This window comes from Cryptotermes secundus, unplaced genomic scaffold (assembly GCF_002891405.2).
Source record: "Cryptotermes secundus unplaced genomic scaffold, Csec_1.0 scaffold581, whole genome shotgun sequence".
Lineage (NCBI taxonomy): Eukaryota > Metazoa > Arthropoda > Insecta > Blattodea > Kalotermitidae > Cryptotermes > Cryptotermes secundus.
Window position 1 is genome coordinate 440,327 of NW_019739959.1, and position 25,161 is coordinate 465,487.

General features: G+C 36.9%; 3 protein-coding genes across 11 annotated transcripts in view; 1 reads left to right on the plus strand and 2 right to left on the minus strand.

Annotated features, from left to right (window-relative positions):
• The window catches only part of LOC111872164 (PR domain zinc finger protein 10), a 56,220-nt gene extending 44,968 nt beyond the window's left edge, over nt 1-11,252 (minus strand). For 4 of the 6 annotated variants that reach the window (XM_023865760.2, XM_023865759.2, XM_023865758.2 and 1 more), the window contains exons 1-5: nt 11,223-11,252; nt 10,455-10,683; nt 3,693-4,442; nt 2,370-2,559; nt 1,231-1,419 (exon numbers count right to left, since the gene is read on the minus strand). In XM_023865760.2, coding sequence (XP_023721528.1) covers nt 1,231-1,419; nt 2,370-2,559; nt 3,693-4,442; nt 10,455-10,640 — 1,315 coding nt within the window. In that variant the 5' untranslated portion in view covers nt 10,641-10,683; nt 11,223-11,252. The other 2 variants (XM_023865761.2, XM_033754558.1) reach the window with 2 other exon arrangements.
• Nucleotides 11,253-11,284: 32 nt separating this feature from the next.
• LOC111872161 (coiled-coil domain-containing protein 191) lies at nt 11,285-17,474 on the plus strand. Its single transcript, XM_023865753.2, has 5 exons — nt 11,285-11,655; nt 12,037-12,101; nt 12,198-13,875; nt 13,966-14,120; nt 15,328-17,474. The coding sequence occupies exons 3-5, from the start codon at nt 12,415-12,417 to the stop codon at nt 15,494-15,496; spliced, it is 1,785 nt and encodes a 594-aa protein (XP_023721521.1). The 5' UTR covers nt 11,285-11,655; nt 12,037-12,101; nt 12,198-12,414; the 3' UTR covers nt 15,497-17,474.
• A 6,434-nt stretch (nt 17,475-23,908) lies between these two features.
• Nucleotides 23,909-25,161, minus strand: part of LOC111872171 (palmitoyltransferase ZDHHC23) — a 10,809-nt gene continuing 9,556 nt past the window's right edge. For all 4 annotated transcript variants that reach the window (XM_023865771.2, XM_033754559.1, XM_023865770.2 and 1 more), the window contains exon 5: nt 23,909-24,494. In XM_023865771.2, coding sequence (XP_023721539.1) covers nt 24,224-24,494 — 271 coding nt within the window. In that variant the 3' untranslated portion in view covers nt 23,909-24,223. The remainder of the gene's footprint in view (nt 24,495-25,161) is intronic.

Consider the following 25,161-nt stretch of genomic DNA (forward strand, 5'->3'; position numbering starts at 1 on the left):
AATCTGGATGTCAGATAATCAGAATCATAATATGAAAAATGAAAAATTCTGTTCACAGTCGAGTACATACTTTAAAAGACATATGGGGTTTAGGAGCAAGAGAACTTTCAGATGGTGTTGAGGGCAGCTGGAGAGACTGAAACGACACAAGAAAATATCCAAGACTGGCTTGAGCTGGATCAAGGAGACCTGGATATCAGCTTCTGACAGAGGAAGAAATTGCTGCACTGATTTTTTTAAATTTATTTTCATCAGCACTATCTATAATATTAAATTTTTCATGTATTTATTTTCTAAGTTGTTTTTGTCTTCTAGGGTTATCTTTTGTTTCATTAATCTGGATGACCTCTCCCACCCAATTAATTCAGATTAGTGACAGTTTACTGTATATACAATAAAAGTATAATGGTAGACAGACCAAAATACCACATTTAAATAACATATTTCACATATATTCTTTCCAGACTTCTGTGATTAAAAACTTGGACATATTATTTACATTAGCATATATTAAAATGGCCTATCATGGAAACTAATATTGCTGTCTTGTTGACTTGTACAAACCAGAATAATATATGAAAACAGAATGTTAATCATTTTTCTCTCTCTTTCCTTTCCTTCTTCTAAATTGGCATGAATCTTATTTAGAGGAATATGGGATTCAAATAAATATGGCATTACATTATGGCTGATTCATAAAATGTGCTGTAATTCTGCAAGGAACCATGTCAGAAGCACTGTCATATTTAATAACTAATAAGATATCTTATGATAATCACATTAGCGTAGTGGTTGAGGCGCCATGCTACAAGCCGGAAAGTCGCGGGTTCAAGTTCTGATGAGGTCACTGGATTTTTTCAATTGACCTAATCCTTAAAGCCGCACTACGGCCCTGGGGTCGACTCAGCCTCTAACAGAAATGAGTACCAGGAATTAATTAAATAATTTTCCTGGGGAGTAAAGCATAGCTGGCACGTAAGGCTGACAACTTTACTGCCATCTTTGAGCCGACTGTCTAGATAATGTTGGACCCTCAACATCTCACAACCCTATGGGCCTTCACGGCCTGTTACAGGGATAGCTTTACTTTTACTTTTATGATAATCACCTAAGTTCCTGAAACAAATTCTGTCACTAGAAAGACCATCCTGCTACGTTTTCTAGATGGTTTACCACCCTGTTAATAGTAATGTGTGTAGTTAAGGGAATTAAAGTGCTCTAATGACTTACCTAATTCACGGACTTGAGTCCCAATGCCTCCATTCACTTGGGAATCCAACAGTTCAGTTTCAATGAGATTCTGCTGCTGCTCAGTTGTAACATTTAACGAAACATCTAAGGGCAGTGCAGTAACATCTTGAGTAACTGAATGCTGACTTACTCTCAAATCTCCTTCCTCCCCTTCCTCAATCACCAGTCCTGCACAATAACAGTACGCTGTAAAACTTATCAAAGCTTCAGTGTCTTCCAATATATTCAAACCCATTAGAAATTAAATTTAACAGCTTCTGACATTTCCCGCACTTAAAGACCTTATTCTTTCCAGATTTTGTATTCCGTGACAACAAATCTACAAACAGGACACTGAATGGTTTATATCGTAAAGGATTTATCAACACATCGCCAGGAAACTGCTCCATAAACACGGTCCAACATGAAACAATAGAACAGGGTTATGCAACCCATTTCTAGGCAACAGCTTAGTAAACACACTTCTGTGTGCGTGCAATACATCACTGAAACAGTGGGTAGCTGTCATGTGACATGTGTTTTCTGTAGTCAGCAGCCAGCATGTCAATGGACTGGCAAGATTGCAAACATTTGACATGTGTTGTTTTCTGTACATGGTCTGTGCTGAGAAGTTATCTGAAGACATTTGGCAATACAACGCAGTTAGCAGAATTGGACTGGAGAGTAAGTCATGGGAACTTTGTAGTGGCAGAAGAATCAGAAGTTGGCCTGTGATGACTTAAGAGGTAATTTGAAGACTTTATGTGTGTTGTAGTACAGTGATATTGGGAGTGCGTAATTAAGGGAGACTTTTACAATTCCTGTATAAAATCCATTGACAAGGAATGGATAGTGAAAATATTGTCAAAGCATAGTCATTGTTTAGATCTGCTACCTAACAACTAGTATAAGTAGATATAGAAGACTTTATTTATGTGATATAATTACAGTAATCTTTAGTGTTATAATTAACTGTAGTGAACATCCCATAAATTGACTCACCGATCCACACCGTCTACTAGTCACCAATACACGTGACAATATATATTTCAAACAACCTCTAATAAATGTAAAGAAAATGATTTTTAAACAATTTCGCTGACTGATGACAAATGTACGAGTAAGAGACAACTAATAACCTTGAGACTTGAAGGTATCAAGCACAGTGTCCAACTGCTCAACATAGCCTGTCTGGCCTGGATCCAAACTGTAAGTGATGCTGGATCCGTCACTGCTGCTGATCAGCAGCTGCACGCTGCCACCCTCTGTTTTCAGCCTGCCACTCATACGATGATACTGCTCACCACCATCTGCTGCTCCACCAACCAACTGGAATCAGCAAAAAAATGCAGTAAAGTGAGGTGAGGTGAGGTGAAAAGTGTTATGGGAGGATTATGTAAGCGTAGTAAAGCGAAATGAAGGAAAATGAGAACATGGCATTACACATTCATTACTGTTAGTTTATTATACAGTATGTTTCACTTTTCGTTTGCGTGCTGTGTTTTGTTTGAACGTGTTTATGTGTGTCATTTGTCTGTTGTCTTATTGTAGTAAATGAAAAAAAAAGCCTGAAGATGATTTAACAGCACTGAAAATGTCGCTGTTCACTTAAAATAACTTAACATCTCTATAAAATTCTGTTTAAATGGGAAACCAATGCAATAGTATTACATAACAGCATATTTAAAAAAAAAGTCAGTGGTGAATGCACATTCTCTCATCTGTTTCCACAAGGTTGGTAGTATGTTTCAGCACACATGTGCTGTCTTCAGATCCTCAAACATTTGAACAGACATAAACTTTTATATTGTTAGTGAATATACAATCCAGCATGTATGCAATTCAGCCTAGTAGACCCAACAGTCTATCAAGTGCTTTTTAGGAATCAAAATTATAAAATTATCTCTGAACTTAAAGATTAAGCACCACACCATGAAAATGTACTGAGGACTGGCAGTATAGCTCCACTATTCTTGAACTCAGCACTACATGGAGGGAAGTGGTCAGCTTCACACCCGGCCACTTTAGCCTTGAGGAAAATGACCTCAGTGCCCACTGAACAGGAGTGTGGGTAGCCAGTCTGGAGTACGTAAAAATCCCTTGCCCCTAAAGGAAATTGAACCCTGGCCAACCAGCCCACAACCCATCACTATACTGACTGAGCTATCCCAGCATCAAAATTATTCTTACATATAAAAACTACTAAAACTGGCAGAAAAGTCACACAACATTGAGTACTGTGGGTATAACTCCTGGCTAAAATGTTCACAATATTCAATGCTTATTCTTCTAGGCCTCGCAACTAAGTTTCCTCAGTTGAACCTAAGAAGAAATCCACTCAAAAACAGTTTTATGGATTAAACTGAAAGCGAGAAGAAAACTGTCTTAGCTTACACATTAAATAAGAACAACACCAGGCCAAGAAATTGATGCCAGTTCCTCACTATAAGATTAAGCAGTACCTGTACAGCCTCCTGTTGGATCATCAGTTCACTGCTGGAGTCAACTCTTCCAGGAGAAGTTGTCACTGCCACTGCAACCGTCACTTCACCATTGCCATGGTAATCACTTGATGTTGCCGGAACGGTGTCCGCCAGGGGGCCGGTTGATGATGACACAACATAGCTCTCTGTAGGTGTCAGAGGTGCCTGCAGTGGAGAATGTGGAGGTGTGGGCCCCAAGATGCTACCTGAGGTTGAAGATGCAGCAGTGGTTCTAAAGTATGTTGATCCAGTCACCACCTGCCTCAGAAGCCCTTCTTCTGTTGATGTAGGATTGTCAGAGAGTATCTGAAGAGGTGAGCTAGGATTCACATAACTGTGGGCAACAGTTGTGGCATGTCCTTGTGTAGTGTCTATGTAAGGGTTTCCAGATGATGGAGAAGACGGAAGTGCATTAGCTGGAGAAGAATTGATAATAGGACTCACAACTTGGCTAGTGGGAAATGGTGAGCTCGGATTAGATGAAGTGCTTGTTCCTCCAGCAGATGAAGCCTCGCCTGTGATCACAGCCAAGGCACCTGTACTTGTACCTGTTATGGCATACACTGGTGAGTACCTGGCAGCAGAACTCAGATTGGGATCCAGAGGACTCACACGATGCTCAAACTCTGATAAGGATGACGATGCTTGAGGAGAGAACGGTGCACCTGGCTCAAAACTAGAGAATGCTGAACGGCCATATTCATTTGGCGGCTCTTCTACATATTCAACCTAGACAACAAGACAGAAATTTCTCTTGTAATAAACAAACAACAGCTGTCATTGAAACAAAAGTGGCCCTGGTCCCACTTTCAGCAACAATTTATTTTTCTAGGCTGTTCATATTTTATGAAATTCTAATGTTCTGGTATTTGTTTATTTAGCAATGACCTCAGTAGCTCATAGTATCACATCAGATTCTATGATGATTAAGGAATAATGAACTGGAAAGGTTCTGGAAGGAAGTTGTCATTGCCTATTTCAAGGTATTATCCTGGAATTCACTTGAAGGCACTGAGGAAAACCACAAAAAAACCTCAGTCAGGATAGTCAGTATCCAGGCCAAGATTCGAACCTGGTACATCTTGAATTCAAGTTAGAAATATGAGAACACCTTTGTAATTTACTTGAGTGAAAACACATAAAACACTTGACACTGTGACTTCAATAGTAAGCACTGTCAGAACTGCCTTAGCTTCAAAGTAATTTATTGTGTTAGACGTTTTCTTTGTGAACTTCTGTGCACACACAATTTTTCCACACAATTAAAGGAAGTAAAATATTGTACTTATGTAATAAAATAATATTCCCTACAAATTATTTTCAGTAAATTTTGAAAACAGAAATTTTTAGAACCATCTATTACGCTTTTCATTTCCCCACATATCTTCATGGCATGGTGATTAATCGTTTAAGTACAAGGATAACTTTACTTCACCTTTTGCTTTCATCATGTCTACCAATAACAAGGCCTTAACAACTTGACTGATTTTGAAAAAAACTAGTACAGCAACTTTTTCGAAATCATTTTAATTTTGGTTCCTTATGGATCACTTTAATGGCCACTTTTCATAAGAAAATGAATGAATGTTTATATGTGTACCTTAGAGTCTTTGTCAGATTTGGTAAAACTTTGGATATGGCACTTGTAGCATAATATATAATATCTTCATTAATTTTTAAATAATCTTAAGGGCCACTTTACTTAAAGGCATAAATGAATATCTTTACATGCATCACGCTCAATTTTGATAAAACTCTACATACAACACTCATAACACAAAGCATATGTGTTCATTCACTTTCATTCATTTTAAATCTCACTTAAGAGCCTAATTAAGTTATTACATATAACTTTGAGTATTTGAACAGATTTTGATGAAACTTCAGATATGGCACTACCAAGTGTAAGTTCACTTGAAAGGACTATTTTACTTAAATGCACTTTTATGTTAAGTGCATATTCTGATGCTCATGACAAATTTTGGTATTATTATAAAATGTGTGAGATTTTTACATTTTGATTTATTGTTTAAGGAACGTAACATTTAATTAACTCACTCAGAAGATTTCTCCTTGAGAACCTAACAGTTGCAAAGCTGGTTAATAAATCATAGTCTTTTATGGTACTCAAAGGTTCATTACTATATTCACAGCAGTCCACCACAGATCCCACCAGCCAGATGAATCCAGTTTACAACTCAATATCCTATTTCTTCAAGAACCATTTTAAAATTTTCTAACCTTCTATGACCACTATTTCTTCCTGGTTTCCTGCCTAAAATTTTGTATGCATTTCTGACCTCTTCCATGTGTGACATACTAATAACGCCCTCCTTGATTTGATCACGCTTATAACAGTGAAAGTGCCCAAGCTCCTCATTATTCAAATTTACTCCAGCCTCCTGTTCCTTCTTCCCACCTATGTCCAAAGATTCTCCTCGGTAGCACCTATTGCTTATATTTTCCCAATTCTCTTTCTGCTCTTTTAAACTAATCTTACTTACTCATGGAGCTGAGCCCTTCTGGAGGAGCCGCCAATTCTGCAGCTACTCTAGAATTTACAGCATTTTATGGAACCTGAAGGTTCATTACCGTGTTCACAAGAGCCCTCCACTGGTCCCTATCCTAAGCCAGATGAATCCAATCAATACCATCTCTCTAAGATCCATTTCAATATTGTCTACCCACCTATGCCTTGATCTGATCTAACTATAGAAATTCCTATGACTAAATTCCAAATTCCATGTATAATTTACATTATTTTGATCATTCCAAAGAACCCATCAACATCGATAGCCCTGTGTAACATTTTGTAACATGCAAGAAAATTTTATTTGGAAACTCTCAAGTATGGAGTGCTTGGACCTGAACAGAAAAAAATGAGCTCCTCACACGTCTTTTTTTACTTGGTTATTTATTTCTGCTGTCAGTATGAAGACAACAGCCAGATCATAAAAAGGCTGATGAACGACGAACTGGAAGATTTGTAAGCAAACAGCCATGACCTAATTGTGGTACTATCTCAGCATTTACCTTGAAGAGCTGATGAAAACTATGAAAAACCTCAGTAAGGAGAGCCAGTATTTCAGCCAAGACTTGAAAAATGCACCTCCCAAATACAAATCTAGATGTTACTGCTAGACCAGCCTGTTTCTGGATATTGGTCTATGAGTAACAATAGATCAAATCTATGATTATGTCTCAAATGGACATCCAAAGTTGCAAACAAACATACCGATGTGAGATCTGGGTTTCTGATAGTGCTAAAGGCAAAAATTAAGGTCTTCTGGGATGTGAAACCATGTAGTCTGATAGGAAGGTCAAGGAACCTGCTGCTTCTATCTTCAGAGTAGAGTTACTCTTCTACCTTGATGATGAAGGCAACAGGTTCCATCATAACACTGGTCTCTTCTACCAAGCTACATTGCATAACCTCCCAGAAGATCACAATTTTCACACATACGAGTATAGTGGAGCTGAATCATATACATATGTGCTTATGTAAATTCAATCATATCCACTTGCCAGGGGAAAAGAAGAAGAAAACAGAAATTAAAATAGCACAGACGATTCAGTGCGCCATGCTACTCAGTGAGCATGCACCTGGGGTGAGTGTAAACCCTGACTCTCCCTCAGTTACGGCTTATTTAAATGCAAGTGTTCTTTTGTACTACATGGCCCCCAAATTCAAGCCAAGTATTTCATCTGATGCTCAACTGAAGAAACTGCGTTCTGTTCCAGCACTGTAGGAAGAACTGGCTCTCCTGGACTTGTGATGGTATTTCAGTGTCAACCATGGCACACCAACATGGCCACAACATTACATACATACATATTACACGATATATAAAAATCCACAACTTTACGGGCGATTGGTGGGATTTTCAAGTGTAATTCTAAGCACGGGTGGTTCTGGGCTTATGCACCGTCTGTAAAACATAACCCCCGCATGAGATATAACTCCATTGTAAAGGAAAATCTGAATTTTATATAAAGCATACTGAAGTTTGTATTTTTTAGGCTATGATCTGGATCATGATACTGGTTTTAGTGGCTAATATTTGTATTTTATTAATATTCATTGTTAATTTATTTACAGATATTCCTCCCAACAGACAGAAAAACTAAATTTCACCATCCATGTACAGCTTCAATGAGCTGGACATAAGTGGACTGTTGTCCTATCAAGGGTGAATTCAGCACTACATCTTGTTACTAGAACTTAGTTCTGAAAATCTGTTTAAAACAGATGCAGCTACTCATTTCCACGATGCATGTGGAAGCTTAGGAGTAGGACATGGCAGCATCCTATGAAATACTGTGGAGCTACAGGAGTACTGTGCATGGAACCAGAGAGGAAACTGTGGCTCAGGCTGCTAACAGACAAGATCATTTTGACATAGGAAGCTGCCTGACTGATTTGGCAAGGCACTGATCTGGTAAGGAAGAATTACTCTCCATGTTAAGGCAATGACATCGACAGGTTATGTCAGGCTGAATTTGTGTTGGAAATGGATACTAGTTATTTCAACAGGCCCTTTTGCTTGTCTTCCAGAGTAATGAGGTTTGTATTTCAGCCTGATTGAGAATGCTGCCTGTAGTTTTGATATTTCCAGAACTTGAATTCTAGCATTAATGTTCATTTGTCATTCAGAATAAATGTGTAAACTGCATAACTTATTATGATTGGCCAGAATTTGATTAATGCTTTCAAATTCCTTTTTACCCAAGTCATTATAACTGATTCTGGAGATTTTTCAACATAATGATTACACGTCTGTTACTGTATACCTTAAAGCTGATTCAATACTGTATATCTTCGCATTTTCACTGCTATATTACTAGATGCTGGAGCCAGGATAGATCGGTCAGTATAACAATGGGCTAAGCGCTAGATGGCCAGGGTTCCATACCTGATGGGGGCAAGAGATTTTTTTCCACTCCATAGCATTCAGACCAGCTCTGGGGAACTCTCAGCCTCCTATCCAATTGCTACCCGAGGCTCTCTCTGCCCCTGAGGGCGAGTAAAGCAGCTGAGGTGTGAAGTTGACCACTCAGGTCTATTTAGTGCCAAGGTTAAGAATGATGGAGCTATAACTCTGCTCCCCTTTATGCCTTCATGGCATAGTGCTTAATTAATTAAGCACAAGAACAACTTACCTTACATTTCATTACACAGTGCTTGGAGGCCATGCCATACTCCTGGCTATTAAACAGTTAGTACTCATAAGGTTACATAAAATTTTGAGGACCAACACTGATTCAAATGATGGTAAACTGCATTAACAAGTGGCTGTTGTAACAGTATACCTTGCTGAATTAGAAACAGGAGTGGTTTCTTCAGTTAGTCTGCTCCTTACATTTAAAAACCCACCCGACAGCTCTGCTGTAAGTAAATTTGATTTTCTGCTCATCATAACACTTACTAAAGAACTGTGTAATTAGAAAAACTGAAGAAGCCTAGTTTCAATCCTGAGAATGTACTTTTTGGCAGAAGAACAGAGAAACATATGTAGCTGAGAGAAAGAGCAAACCTGTACGTGTAAAGCACCATCAATAGTGATTAAAACCAGTACATGATCAACATTTGAAACATCACAGTGTCTATACAAAATATTGTTAAGCCATTAAAAGTAAGTCAAAAGAATCACTCCCTGGTAACTGCTTTCTCCCCTCTTAGCCTTCTGTTTGTTTTAATAATGCACCATGTAAGTGTAATTTTTAATGACATTTCTCTTTAAGTCTCCCCTCACTACAATCATATAGCCAATTCAATGGTGTGGACTAATTATAATTCCAAATAATACTGCTGTTCTTAAACAGTTACGGATTTCCAGTTAGCCACCAGTAAGGTTGAAAATTAAGTTCCCTAGTAATACTCCCAACATGCTATCATACACAGATTTGTTCATAACTATAGTGTGCACAAACTGATGCCACTGCATATGGTTTATACTTATTTATGGTTTATTTTACAATAACTTTAACTTTAACTTTAATTTTCTTGTTCCATCACATCCATTTGAGGCCGAAGCCTAAATACAGAATTGTGTCAAATTATCTTGCTAATAAAATCAAGCAATTGTCTAATAAAATCTATTTATAATTTACAACAAAATTTGTTTACATCATAGTAAAGTTATTCTCTAATATTTAATCATTAAAACTTCAATAAAATTCAAGATGAGATTTTTACATAAAATAACAAATATTGATCATACAGTTCTTTGATATAAAATGAATTCATCATATACATTCTACTAAAATTATTATACTTGTATAATGTATAATAATACAATAATTACAATAGTGTAAGCAGCTCAGACTCTGTAGGATTGAATGGTATGATAATTCATGAATAATAAATTGGATTCAGAGTGGAAGGTAGAGGTCACGGGCCACTTAGGAGTACTATCCTCACATTCACCTGGTGGACTGAATAAAACCACACAAAAACTCAGTAATGCAATCCTGCCTCCTGGGACCTCCTATATACAAAGCAGAAGTGCTACTGATTTAACTGGGACGTTTAATATAACTCTGGATGATGTTCAAATGATATATGATACATGTTGGATGAGGCCCTTCTATACTCCTCCAGTTGCATTACAGTACAAAGAAAAATACCAAGATCAGTTTAGATAGGAACATCTCACAGAAAGTGAACAAGATCTGAAGTATTAATACACACCACAGTGTTTCATGACCATTTAATCTTTCCAATATAATGCTCAAACTCACTGCGAGGAATAGCAAACGTGATGATGAAGCTGCTACTTTCTGCACAGAGCTTTCCAACTGTGAGCTAGTAACAGGAGACCAGTCATCAAGCTCTGCTTCTGCTTGGTTTGTCGGCATGGTAGATCCTGTAATCCCATCATCGTCTTCAACATCCCCAGGTGCGACCTGGGGGTCGGTGCTTTCCATTAAGTGTTGATGGTGTCACACAAGTTCATCAATGTAGCTGATACTGTACAAACAGCCCACGTAAATGTAAGGCTAAAATAATGTTGACATTGTCACGAAATGATAAAACTACATTACAGAGAAAATACGACTGCCACAAGAACGTTGACATTGTCATGAACTGATAAACTAAATTAAACAGAAAATATGACTTCCATGTCAGATGTCAGCCATATTTTCATGGCCTTCTCTTTTCAAAGCACATTTAAAGCTTCTGGATGTGCCTTTTAGGGCCAAAAGGCAATTGTGAAGCACAGTTTTAAAGACAAAGGTAAACCCTGTTAGTTAATTTCAAGTCAAAAAGCTTCTGCTAGTGCGGAAAACAGCGTGGACGGTACCATCTTGACTAAGGGAATTCGGGGTGAACTGAGATGTCGGTGAAGAGACGAAAAACATTATGCGAAAGAAAGCAAACCTTCAGTAAACTTTCCAGACAAATAATATGTATCTATTATACTTTTGGCATATGAATATTTAGGAAATTCAATATCACTAATGATACAACAATTACAAAAAGGAATTATATCCACGGACCATACCCACCTTCAACGAAGCCTAAACCTTCCTCACAAATTACGGACCGAAACGAGATTTTACGATACACCTTAACAACAAGCAGACGACGAACACCCTAGCAACCGTACGTAAACATTTCACGTTAATTTGTGGTTATGTAACTCTGCCATCAGAAAAGAAAAATAAACTCCGAAACCTTAATGGAAAACTAATAGCAGAAACTGTGTTTGGTGATGAGAAATGTAGGAGTTATATTATGACCTCGAAGAATCTTGGAAGCGGAACTGTTTGCACAGCATACTTGGGCTATTGAAGATTCGGAGTCATCATTAAAAAATGTAAAAGGATTTGAAATAATTTGTTAGAAAAAGAGATAAACGATGAAGCGTCTATGTTGTTGAAAAGAGAAGAAAGCTCACCATGCAATCAAGTTCTTGTAATGGATTTAGGGGATTATGTGGTAGGTTAAAATCCATATAAAATCTTTTCAATCCTTTCATGCTATGAACAATTGCAAAATATTGAACCATATATATATGCATATTTAATAACTATCACAATTGGAACTGTAGAATTTTAGGTTCTCACATCTGTGGTTATGAAGACTACTGTCTTCTGTCTTCCCTAGTGGAATTTTTCACAGAAAGTTCAAACAGCATAAACAAATAACCTGTCACTGTTAAAGACACCCAATGTTTTACAATATTCTCCTCATGCAGATGACACTATTACCATTAGTTAAGATTCAGACACAACAGTTATTTACAAAATACTGAAAAATATTAGTGTCAGTAATCTGTGACAGTATTATGACTTGAAAATTATATTCTCTCTCTTCCAGGTGAAAGCAGAAAAACAGTTAAAACGTTGCTACTCAAACACATACGTTGTTGCAAAAGTCAAAAGGTAACTTTGAAGTCAAGATATCATGTTACAGTTTAGAAATTTGAAATGCATATTACACATTCTCTTGCAATTCTTCAGATATCTCTTCCTTTTCAGAGTTATCCTGCAAGAAGAGAGAATACTCCCAACAGGAAATGAACTTATCACTGTCAGAGAAATAAACTCCTTTAAGAAGGAGTTGTAGTTAAATAGGGAAAAACTATCAGATCAGATTAGAGGCAGCCAACTGAATGTATATGGAAGAAACAGGCTTAACAATAGTAAAATTATTCCTGTAACTGATACAGAAAATATACTCAGTTCATCTAGTGATATGTCAAAGAGTGAATTATTCCAAAATATGAACACTGAGTCTAAAGAATATGAAACTAGTCATAATCCAACTGTAAACTTTCTGATCATTAATAATTTACCCAACAGTAGAGAAACAGAAGTACTTACAAATACAGATATGATAACAGATGATGGGAGGATGACAGGAATTATTCCTAAAATTACAGAAAATTCCATGATGTCACAGAGTAATGATAGAGTTGCATATAACAGAAAAGACTTAATATGTTTAGCGTGGAAGAAATGGAAAAGATTCACTCTTTATAAGAAACTGAGAATGGAAGAAGACTGTACATCTGAGACAAAGATTTATGTCGCTAAGAATATACAAACACATATAAATAGGAAGGTTATGAGGAAGTGTTGGGACATTTGGCTTCAAGTGGTGAGAGGAAAGAAAAAGGCTCTTTCTGCAGATCATGGTATACTACAAATGGAAAGAATTGATAAATTCTTAAAAGAATTGCAGGAGCGAAAGCAGTCACTAATTGCTGTAACAGCAGCAACAATGTCGAGAGATGTAAGTAATGTTAAGAAAGGAACTGAAAATAATTCAAAATATTCCTATCGTAATTTCCAACCTAAAAACAAAAGATGTAATAAACAAAACAAACAAAACCAGACCAGATTCCAGACCAAAATTTTTCCAAGTAATCCAAATAATGAGTACCAGTACAAGTTTGAAGTTCAACAGAATATAATTGCAGAACAGAAATCTAAATTGCAAGAACAGAGTAAACTGATTAAGGAGCTTCAGTTAGCACACTTGACACTGCAAACAGAAAAGTCGACAAAAGAGGCTGAAGAAGAAATAAATAAAATGATATCAAGTTGTGAGGTGATACTGAAACCAAAAGCAAAGCAAGTAAAGAACAGGCTGTCCACTGTACATAGAAGATTGGAATTTTCAGAAAAGAAACCAATAGTAATAAGTCTGAAGACAGTCCCAACAATAGTCAACAGGATGGACAAAAAGGCTCAAGAAAGAGAAACAAGATGGAGGTTGATTAAGGAAAGGAAACAAAAGCTGACTGAGGAAAGGGATAAGAGAAAAAGAGAGGAGGAGGAAGAAAGGAAGCAAAAAGAAGAATGTGAGAAACGACAGAAAATTTTGGAACGGAAAGAGAAAAGAAGGCTTGAAAAACAGATGGAAATTCAAAAGAAAAAGGAGAGGGAAATAATGCACAATTTGATACTAAAGGCTTCACTGCAGTACAAAGAAGTTCTTATGAAGAAAGTAATTTCTTCACTAAAGCAACTAGTGGCACATAAATGGATGTTGACTGATATAGCAGAGAAACATTATAAAACTCAACTACTGCGTAATTCTTTTCAGATTTGGAGAACACATGTACAGTCAATCATTAGCTTAAGAATGTACAAAGTTACTGCTTTGTACAACAGAATCTTAATGAAAAAGGTTTTCAGAGGTTTGTTTCAGGTAATGAAAAATCAGATTACAAGTTAAGTTGAATATTCTATTACATGAATACATCAGAAGTAGGGTTACATTTCTATCATTATATTACAGGTTTATGCAGAATACATAACTAAGAACCAGGTTGCTTCTGATTTCTATGACATTAATCTGCAAGAACATATTTTTATTGGTTGGCACCATGCTGCTTGCACCGAACATGTGATGTCAATAAAAAAACAAGAACAAGCAAAAGGACACTATAACAGGTAAAGTTAATTGAATTGTGGTATTTTGGGTTGTGAGATCCCATAGTCTTACAGGTGGATACCAAAGTTTCTGAGAAACATGTTGCCTCCATTTACAGGGAAAAAATGCGTAAGGTGAGTTTATATAGACAGATTTCAAAGAAGTTACCTCTCAGATCAATGGGAGAGGGAATGCAGACAGAATCTGGCCCAGGATCTTTCAGCCCTGAAAATAGAGACAGCATTTTCCTCCAAAACATTTGTATCCACCTACAAAACTACATACATGATGTCACAACACAGAAGACTAAAATCAGAACAGTCACTACCATGAAAACCTCAAAACTTCTAGTAAAGTTATCTCTATGTAAAATGCAATTACAAAGCACTGAAGAGACCCAGCATCCAGAAATGGGATATATACTCTTAACGAGGCATATGCAACATACAGCCTGTGGGCCACAACTTCATTCAGATATCATATGATCAAAAATTCTTATATGATGACAGACAGTCATGAGACAATAGAAAACAAATTTTAATGCTAAAATATTCGTTTCAATCATTATCCTCAAAACAGTGAAGGAGAAATTCAGGCTTCAACTTAAGACTGACAATTTATTTCTCATCCTAATGTCAAAAGCTTCTGCTTAATTGATAAATTCAAAGATACTGTATGTTCTGAACTATAAAATGCATAGTTAGAGGAAACATTTTAAGAAAAGTCTTGCTATGACTTTGGATTACAAGGCATTCAGATAGTAGGCAGCATTTGCCAAGAAAAATTTGTCTTATACTCCGGGAGTTACAACAATATTTACCTGAATTTATACATATGTATCTGACTTTTTAAGTACCCTTTTAAAAAACAAAGTAGCAAATTACCTTCAGCATTTCTGCCTGTATATTTAAACAAGTCAAATCTGACTGGCTACATTTCAGCAAAATTTTAAACAAAGCAATGTCTGCAGATGAAAATGTTATCATCTCTTTCAGTTTATAAACCATATGCATCATTCTAAGAACATTAATTGACATATAATAAATGCTGTCAAATAAGTTAGATTCTGAGCCACGTCAGTTTATCAGTGTTGAAACACATAAAGGCAAATATACGTCCACGGGCAACATGCTCTACAACATTTGTTAGCAGTAACAATTTTGTTTGTTCTGTTTGTAGTAATATATTATAGGAAGAGATTTACTCATTTAGCTATGCATACTACAGGAAATTATTAACACAGTACTTGAAGAGATGGCAGCAGTTGCCTTCAGTACTGCAGCTGGAGCGTGATAAGGAGCAAAGGAAGCAAATTTGGAGGAAAAAAGTTCAAGAAATGTTGCCTGATTTCAAACCTGTACTTACAAGGTTAGAAGACAGTTATATGATGAGTTAATTGCACTTACCACACTTTGTATTTGAATAAAACTGTATTCTTTAGTGTTCACTACAGTGGAACCGTATTTAACATTCCTCACTTTAACACATTTTTGTAAATAATGTTAAATTTCTGTGATCCTAATTCAATAATGTGTTAAATTTCTTACATTTATGATTTTCCTCAGTTTAATGTCTGAATGCATTCCCCTATGAGAAACCTTAAAAGAAGGTTTCATTATATATTGTCCAAAGGAAGTATAGCCACCAAATTTATGCCAGACCCAGGGTGGCACACACTCTAAGAATTTAATTTCTTATATTAATTATTTTATAAAAATTTGTGATTACATTTAATGTATAGAATGAATTCAAATGAGGCTTCCAGTTTTTCGTTGTTCTCACTGTGATGTGATGGTCTGTAGTCTGGTAAGTTCACTGACTGCTTAGAGGATATATGGAATTAATTCATCATGGTTGTATATTTTGATGTGATATTATGTTATATTATCTAAAGCACAACAGACCACTGTAGGTCGTGGTGCAAGGGCTGAGAAGGCCTACCCCTCATACATTCATGATATATTATCTTCATCAGTTTTACTACCTGTAATGTATATTATTGCTTTCAGACATATGGCAGTTTTCTTGTGCGTAACTTCTCAACAGTAATCTGCCAGCAAAGTATGATATACAGAGCAGAACTCATTTATTTTACTATCATAGAATGATGTAAGAAATGTACTATACCTCAAGTGGTTTGACACTGGCTTCTCACCAGAGAACCTTAGATACAATCCCAGTTTGCTTCATATGAGATACGTTGTGAAGCAGCATTTTACCAGGTCTTTTTTTGTTAGTTTATTCAGGGTTCTCCTGCTAATCATCATTCCACCATTACTCCTTACCCATCATCCCCTGAAGTGTGCAACAGCCCTGACCAGAAAGTGCATTACCACATCCTGGGTCTGTAATTCTGGGGCTTCATCTTTGACCAGGCCCTTTACAGTTCACAGAATAAGGAAGTATAAGTTAAAGGTGATGTGAAAGCACTTTGTGTCAAGGGAGGCAAAGATTACAGAGCATATGGACAGAAAACTTAACATTTGCTACTGGTTAATTTTTAAGTATGTTCATTATGTAACACAAAGTCTCATGTTCATAACATAATGCTCTCTGCAATTTCATTCACTGTCACCAGCCATATCTTCACAACAGATGCACGAACACTTTTACAGGATCGGGAATATATGTGTTATAATAAGCAACATTCTAATTTTATATATTTATTTATATTTTTAGCATATGTAATACATATGCACTTTCCTTACAAAAAGTCTGATACAATTGATACAATTTATTGCTATAATTTCTACTGGTTTAAAATACAGTCATTACCTATTACAGGAAAAGTACAGCATTTTAAGCAGTTTCACTGTACAACATTTATTGCAAGTGACTAGAATGTTGTAACATAATGTAAGCACAACATCCAACACTGAGGATTGTCCCAGGAAATAAGCATCAGTCTCAATCACACTTTTAACAAGTTATGAAATGTATGTACATACAGCATAATAATAATGGCATGCCCTCTCTGTTACTGACTCCATATCTTGAAATTCCTTTTTATTCAAGTGTCCTGAGGAACCATAATCTTTGTTGCAAAGGTGTATTAAGCATAACATGTGTTTCATTTTCTTTTATAAACGACTTTTGCTGAAAAATTTTTTGCTGCAATAAATATTTAGAAGTTAAATTTGAGAGTCATGCAGATATGCATGTAGGTGTGGGAACATCGCTCGGTCTACGGAGGCATCGGCGCTTCGCTGCACCAGGCATGACTGCCACGGCTGTCTGCCGGTCGCACCTGACTCACTGGACAACTAGGCCGCACGGACTCGCCGGTAGTCATACCTGACACACTGGGCAACTGGCGTAGCTACCGCCTCTCCGCTCCAGCGACCGCGCTCAACGACTAGCCTTTCACCAGCCATTCACCATAACTAGCCTTTCTCCTTACCGGCGCGCGCCGCGCTACCTCTCCAATCAAGCATCTCAGCAACCACGGTCCTTTTCAGGGCCAACAAACTGTTCCGAAGAAGTGGGTTGTCATCGGAGTAATGACAAGACTACATTAAGAGCCCCACAAGGTCTTCATGTAAAGTGCCTGCTACTTTTATCACAATGTCACCAAAATATAATAAAAATCACAGTTACAAATGGAGGTGTCACCATCATAATAACGTTTTTATTAATTAGTTATTAATCTGATCTTACTTAATATCATGGATACATTAAGTCAGATCCAACCCAATTTAACTAACAGAAATTTTATACTAGTGCTGTAGTTTACATGTGCTCTGTCACCATTTGAGTATTCCTCAAGAATCATATGATCATGGCCAATCTGGGCCGAAATATGTTGTGAATTGATTAATAAAAAGGTTTGTTTGTGATGGCAACCCTTCCACTTTTAACCGTAAGCACCAGAGACAGGATGCAGCACTACAAAATTAGTAAAACTTGCCAGTATAAAATTTCATTAAAACCTGTACAGTGTTTGTCAAGTTCTTACATGTGGACAAACAAAGCTAACTGGTGCATTTTTGCAGCTTCAATGAGAACACACAAAAATGGCAATAGTTACATAGTAAAAACACAGCACCCACATCTATAGAAATGCCCAACCTATTCTCTCACATAAGCAGATAAATGTTCAATCATACTGTTCTGGCAGCCATGTCTGTAACTTTGCAGTATAACCCAAAAGCATCAGATGACAGATGTTCAAGAACAAGAAAATTAAAATTCAGCAGAGTATCACAAATAATACAAACTGTTTCTGTACCCATTATTAAACATAAAATGCTTACATACTGAAATAAAAATAAAGAATCACAAATAGTTCATGAACCCAACTCAAATTCAGCATTAGTGCTAGGCATACCAGAAAATCACTAATTTACCTGCAAAATCAATTCACAACTCAGAGTCACAAATGCAAGGTTAAACTTACAAAATTTTCTCCAAGGCAGAATTCTGTATCACAGACATGCTTTATATATAAATAGCTTGAAACCAAACACTTAAAAATCCACTGTTCAAAATGAAAAACTTGAGGAAGAGGAACCACTTTCACAATATTAATTACCTGTTCTCTGTAGTTCTGTTGACCATACTGGATAATTAAAAGCCAGGATTGATAGTCGTACATACATTACTTTGGACAGCCAATTTGAGTCACAGTGTATGGGTATCAATATGCCAATTCACAGCCATGATACTGTTCATTGCACTTAACCAACTCATCTCTGCATTTATATATCCTCACCCCAAGCTCAGATTCTTCTTCACAGATACTGATACCAATAATTTAGGTTTTGAAGAAAGCAGTTTTCTGGGATTTGGCACCGTGTATATGTGGTGTTAACCGACGTTTCAGAGGAACGTATTGCCGGTTAACACCACATATACATGGTGCCAAATCCCAGGAAACTGCTTTCTTCATAGTCACCGCCGTGAAAGCCTCGAATCTTACAATTTAGGTTTACTGTTTTTTCATGTTATTCTCTCTGCCTGGGATAAAGATTTACTACCTCAACTTACATTATTTGGAAAGGTGCAAACATTTAAAGGCAAAAAAGATCAAATATAGCATGGGTGTATTAGGCACTGATATAAAGATAAAAATAGAACTGGAAACAACTGTATTTGGGGTTGGCCCAGCAGACATGCTAGTCATGAGTATACTGGGATTGGTCCTGAAATGGTCAAAGTATTTCAATGACTGAAATAATTCTGTGTTCAGCGTCTTTTATAATACTATTTTATTTTATTTGTATATTTTACAAAGTGAGGTGGAAAAAGCTATCAAGGAAATGAGGAAGGGAAAGGCTACAGGAGATGATGATGTACCTGGAGATGTGCTCAAGTTACTGGGAGAAGGTGGTTTGAAAACACTGACAAAACTAATGAACACCATATATGAAAGTGGAGAGTGGCCCAAGGACTTTACAGAAGTTACAATGATTGCCTTAAAGAAAAAGACAAAAGCTACAAAATGCAGCGACCATCGCACAATAAGTCTTATTGCACATACAGCAAAGATAATAGCAAAGATACTTAAAAGAAGAATTGAAAGGAAAATAGAGGATGTACTTGGAGAAGATCAGTTTGGATTTAGAAGAGGAAAAGGAACCAGGGATGCAATTGGGATGATGAGAATTATAGCGGAACGAACTTTGGAGATAGATGAAGAACTGTGTGTTTGCTTCATAGACTGGCAGAAGGCATTTGACCGGGTAAACTGGACCAAATTAATGCAGATCCTGAAAGAAACAGGTATCGATTGGCATGAAAGAAGATTGATTAGCAAATTGTACATGGATCAGAAAGTTAGAGTACGACTGGACAGGGGGGAGACAGGAAGTGTGCAGATTGGAAGAGGAGTTCGACAAGGATGCTGTTTATCACCAATTCTGTTCAACTTGTACAGCGAATGCCTTACCAAGGAAGCTCTGGATGGGCTCGGTGACTTCAAAGTAGGAGGGCAAATTATTCAAACTGTGAAATATGCAGATGACCTTGTGTTAATGGCTAAGGAAGAAACTGTGCTACAGGGCATGATTGATAGACTAATTGAAATTGGAAGGTGCTATGGCATGGAAATGAATGTGGAGAAAACAAAAGTAATGAAAATTTCGAGACAACCAACCCCAGTCACAATAAAGATAGACCAAAAACAAGTGGAGAATGTGAAATGTTTTAAATATTTGGGTAGCTTGTTAACAGATGATGGAAGGTGTACTTGTGAAATTAAATCCAGGATTGCCATGGCAAAAGCTGCATTTAGCAAGAAGAAGAATCTTTTTACCAGCAAATTGGACTTAAATTTGAGGAAGAAACTAGTGAAATGCTACATTTGGAGCATAGCTCTGTATGGGGCTGAAACATGGACACTTAGGGCAGTAGATCAGAAACATCTGGAAAGTTTCGAAATGTGGTGTTGGAGAAGAATGGAGAAGATCAGTTGGACCGATTATGTGAGAAATGAAGAAGTGTTAATTAGAGTCAGTGAGCAGAGGAATATCCTACATGAAATAAGAAAACGGAAGGCTAATTGGATTGGTCATGTTTTACGCAGAAACTGCCTTCTAAAAGAAGCTATCGAAGGAAAGATAGATGGGCGGATAGAAGTGACAAGAAGACGAGGAAGAAGACGTAAGAAGATGCTGGATGACCTTGGGGACAGAAGAGGATACTGTCATTTGAAGGAGAAAGCTCTAGATCGCATTAAGTGGAGGAATTGTTTTGAAAGAGACTGTGGACCTGTCGTCTTGACAGATTACTGATGATGATGATGTTCCTTGGTAACTTAAAATATACACCAGTAAGATGCAATAACTGCTTAAACTGTTACAAGACAACATGCAACACAAATGACAAAAACCAGATATTTATAATCCTTATACTCTACTGCTAAAGTTGGCACTAACTTCGCCAGCAAGCTGCTATCACTCGGTCGGAATAGTTCACTTGCAGACTAAAACCACGGATGTTTTTTTATACTCTACTGAGGTTATTTAAAGAGGGCATAACCTAAATGACAGGCTAAATGGCCACTATGTTCACATTTTGTTAACAATTTAATTAAAATGTTACATAAAAATGTTAAAGTATTTGTCTTGAAATGGTTGTAGTTGAAGGGTATTTCATCATCTACAAGGATTAGTCTTTTGGACTGTTCAGTTAAATTCAGAATTGGTCCTTCTATCTTTTACACGGCACAGCTCTTCTACCTTTCAGTGTAAAAAAAAAACAACAGACAAACTCCGTGGTTTTAGCCCACAAGAGAACTATACCAACCAAGTGACTGCCGCTTGTTGGCAAAGTTTAGTGCCAACTTTAGTGGATAGAGGGTGTTGCGTGGTCAGTGTAACAAATCCCCACAGCTGCTAATTTCAGTTTTCTAGACTGGAGCCACTATTTCCTTGAAATACCTCCTCAATTATTCTCATGAGACTGCGTGGACCCCGTTCCAGACCCACTTCTCAGAAAATCTGGTAGCGCCTGGAATTGAACCGAGACCTCTGGATCTGTAGCCAGGAACTCTTGACTACTAGACCACAGAAGCGGTCACCTTTCAGTGTATACTGCTGATTTTTTAGCAAATCTATTTTGATGCAGTTCTTCTGAGTGGTGGATCACATTTTATATTCAACTACTTCAAAAGATAATTATTACTCATGATGAAATATTTATGATCTGAATTTTATTATGTAATAACGCTTATTTCATATTTGTATAAAACTGCACATAAAGAAATCGGATTTTATACATGCTATCAAGCAGAAGTTAGGGATTACACTGTATATAAAGAGATGGAGCAGGAGTACTACATGCATACATAACACCAGGGCAAATTGTATGTCATTAAAATCAACTAAATACATTATGCAGAGTGAGTTAAGACGATTTTCATTAGAAATTAATATGTATGATTAATTGTTAGATATGAAAATATGTAGTAAAATCAGTAGAAATGAATGGGGGGACATGATCACTTTGATACTCATACATAAAAACAGCATAGGAGTCAGTACTGGTAACATGGTAAAGTAATAGTTTATTATTAGTATTAGTATTATTATTATAAGGAGCTGAAGAACAATTTTCAGATGACATGCAAAATCCGTATTACTTGTATTTCATGAAATATGAGGCATTTTTCAGCAGTAGGCCACAGTGCTTGTCACTTGTTACATACTTTACAAACTATTTACCATTACTATGGCTGAACGAGAATGGTCACGAAGACAGCTTCTGTAGGCAAGTATCTTTGGCAAAAGCTAAAATTATGAGCCTCATGGAACATACACGTACATACATGGAACATACATGATTCATCCACACCTACAGAACTTCCTAGATAAAGACATGCTTTCTCGTATCTAACAAGGCCATTTTCTTGACAAATAAGATATAAAAGATTTAATTTTCAAAAAGTTAGAATGTTGAGCGTTTTACCAATCTCAAATAAAAACTTTCATGACATAATATTAAAATACTGTTGCAGTAATAAGGTACTTTACAATATAATTACCTCATTATTCCCAGGCAGAATATTTTACCAGTATACAATCTGCTACTTTCATATCACTACTATAACTGTTAGTTATTAGCTGTCTCACATACATAAGCATATATATAAGCATAGGTGCCAGGCTGTTCAATATGCCAATCAAATTAGGAGTGAATGGGTTAACTATTCATAAACTAGGTTAATCATTGCTATTTTATGACCTGAGAATCAACCAGATCTTAACTGCTATATAAATTCTATTAACAGATCAGAAATAGATATGATCATACACCATCTTCTCAGTACTGTTTAATCTACATATATTTAACCCCCTCTCCCCATAGTCAAGTTTTGTAACCTAGCGTATTGTTTTGCATTTCCTATAACCAGAAGCCTAACTCCAATCTCCATATCTCATTCAACAAAATTCCTTCTAACTTCTTGATAGTTAATGAGCAAACAGACCTGCTAGTAATGTTTGTGTGCTGTGTTTTGTTTGAACGTGTTTGTGTGTTATTTGCCCATTGTCTTATTGTAGTAATGTGTGTTATTTGTCTGTTTGTCTTATTGTAATACCACTGCCACTGGGTGAAAACCAATTTGCACTTTAATAATAATAATAATAATAAACAGAAAACTATGTCTGGCAAAAAAAAAACCTTATGACAAATAATCACAGAGCTGTAACGTTTTTTTTTTCAAATTCAAAGCCAAAATATAATTTAATAAGTGATAATAAGTTATCAGTTTTAAAGATATAAATGAAGTACTCAATATATTTATACATTTATGGATTAAATACTGCACAAATAATCAAATATCATTACAGAAGTATATCACTGTTACACATTACATCATAATTACTGCTCTGCTGGACATTATGCACAGACACACATACTCTCAATACAGACAATATTTCAGAAGATAACTCTCCCTTTCCTCTGCAAGAGATTGGTATCATTGTACTTACACATTATTTTTTTAATATTAGTAGCAGTGGTTAGGATGAAACATCAACTCATATGAACATGAGCTAAACATCTATCAGTATAATAACAAATCAATTAGTTTAAGATAGGAATAGAGCTAAATCTATATACATCATTCATATTAAGTATCCCTCAGACAACATCATTTATTTAAGTGTACAACATAATTATGGTGTTTCAAATCAAAGACCAATAATAAATCCTTAGGTAAGCCACACACCGACATGTGTCAAGACACGTAACAGTCAAGACACGATGTCTGTGACATGTCACAAAGAAAGGAGCACAGTTGAAATGAATGAGATTATGAAAACAGCCATACACCGGTCTGAGTCATGATGCTGACATCAGCTTCATGCTGATGAATCATGAATGAAGCAAGACTGTGTCTTTTGTCTCGTGTCTTGATGCTTGTCTTGACGCAGTTGGTGTGCAGCCGCCCTTAGAGAAACATAAACAACAAAACAGTCACATCACATTCTTCTTTCGCACACAGTGATTAAAGAATTAATAAGTTAAGCTGATGAGGTAAATATAACAGCCATAACCAATAGACAATAGCATGCAAAAGATGCAGACTTCCCACCTTTATCGCTTCTTGATGCAGAAATTAAAATGCTACTTGTCTCCCAAATATCAACATGAATGAGTATTGACATGAATTATCCATAGACTATACAGAATTAATTAATCCTTCTTTGACCCTCCCCTGTCCTTCCCTCAAAGGCTTGTGACAGGATATGAAATCTCGCCAGTTGTTCAAAACACCATGATTATGAGGCCTATCTGACCTCAGCGCAGCACACCAAGTATGGCCCTGCACACAACGCCACTCCTGACCTGTCATTCCCAATGTAATAAGCCAACACTGATGACCCAGTAACAACAGCAGTAAGAATGCCATTACTATGCAGTATACAGAACTCACAAAGCACAGTGCAATCCTGAAACATATCAAACAAAACATGTTTGGGCATAAACCAAAATATTGCAAGGACACTGGTGACACAATTCCGCAAAACTTAAAAGAAGACAATACACAATGCATTATTATTATTATTATTATTATTGGAGGGGGTGGGTTTCCCCATGCACCGTGACTAATAGTCTATTGTACGTCCCCCGTTGATATTCTACCAGTCGCCATACCCTACCGGTACTGGTGCTCGCTATCAGCCCCATTCAGCCAGCAAAGCTGGCAGTGGTTCCCGATACCTCCCCATCTACCGGAGGCACTGGAAACTACTTGGGCAGGAAACTTGCCTAATTTTGCTCAGAGGTCTCCTAGAGATATGAGGATCTTTTACATGCCGTAAATCTACGACCCCCCTCGTTGGTGTTTCCACCTTATCGTGGTGAGGGGGTTTGAGTATGCCAAGGACCCTGAGAGCTATACCAGCGGTAGCGTAGCTACTGGCAGGGCCTCCCTTGCTGGACAGGTCAAAGGGTAGGCATCAGACGAAGAGAGACACCAAAAACCAAAAACTGATGCCGGAAGCAGCGTCATCAGCAGCGACTTGAAGCACAGAACAAATGATGCTCGAGATGGTTCAAGTTCGTATAGCAACAGGCGTGACCAGAGTGGTTTGAACGGCTGTTGTACTGCGATGT

Coding starts and splice junctions, on each gene's coding strand:
- LOC111872161 (XM_023865753.2), top strand. CDS start 12,415: ATGTCAAAGAGTGAATTATTCCAAAATATGAACACTGAGTCTAAAGAA. Junction 13,876..13,965: donor TTTTCAGAGGTTTGTTTCAG/GTAATGAAAAAT, acceptor ATTATATTACAG/GTTTATGCAGAATACATAAC. Junction 14,121..15,327: donor GCAAAAGGACACTATAACAG/GTAAAGTTAATT, acceptor TGCATACTACAG/GAAATTATTAACACAGTACT.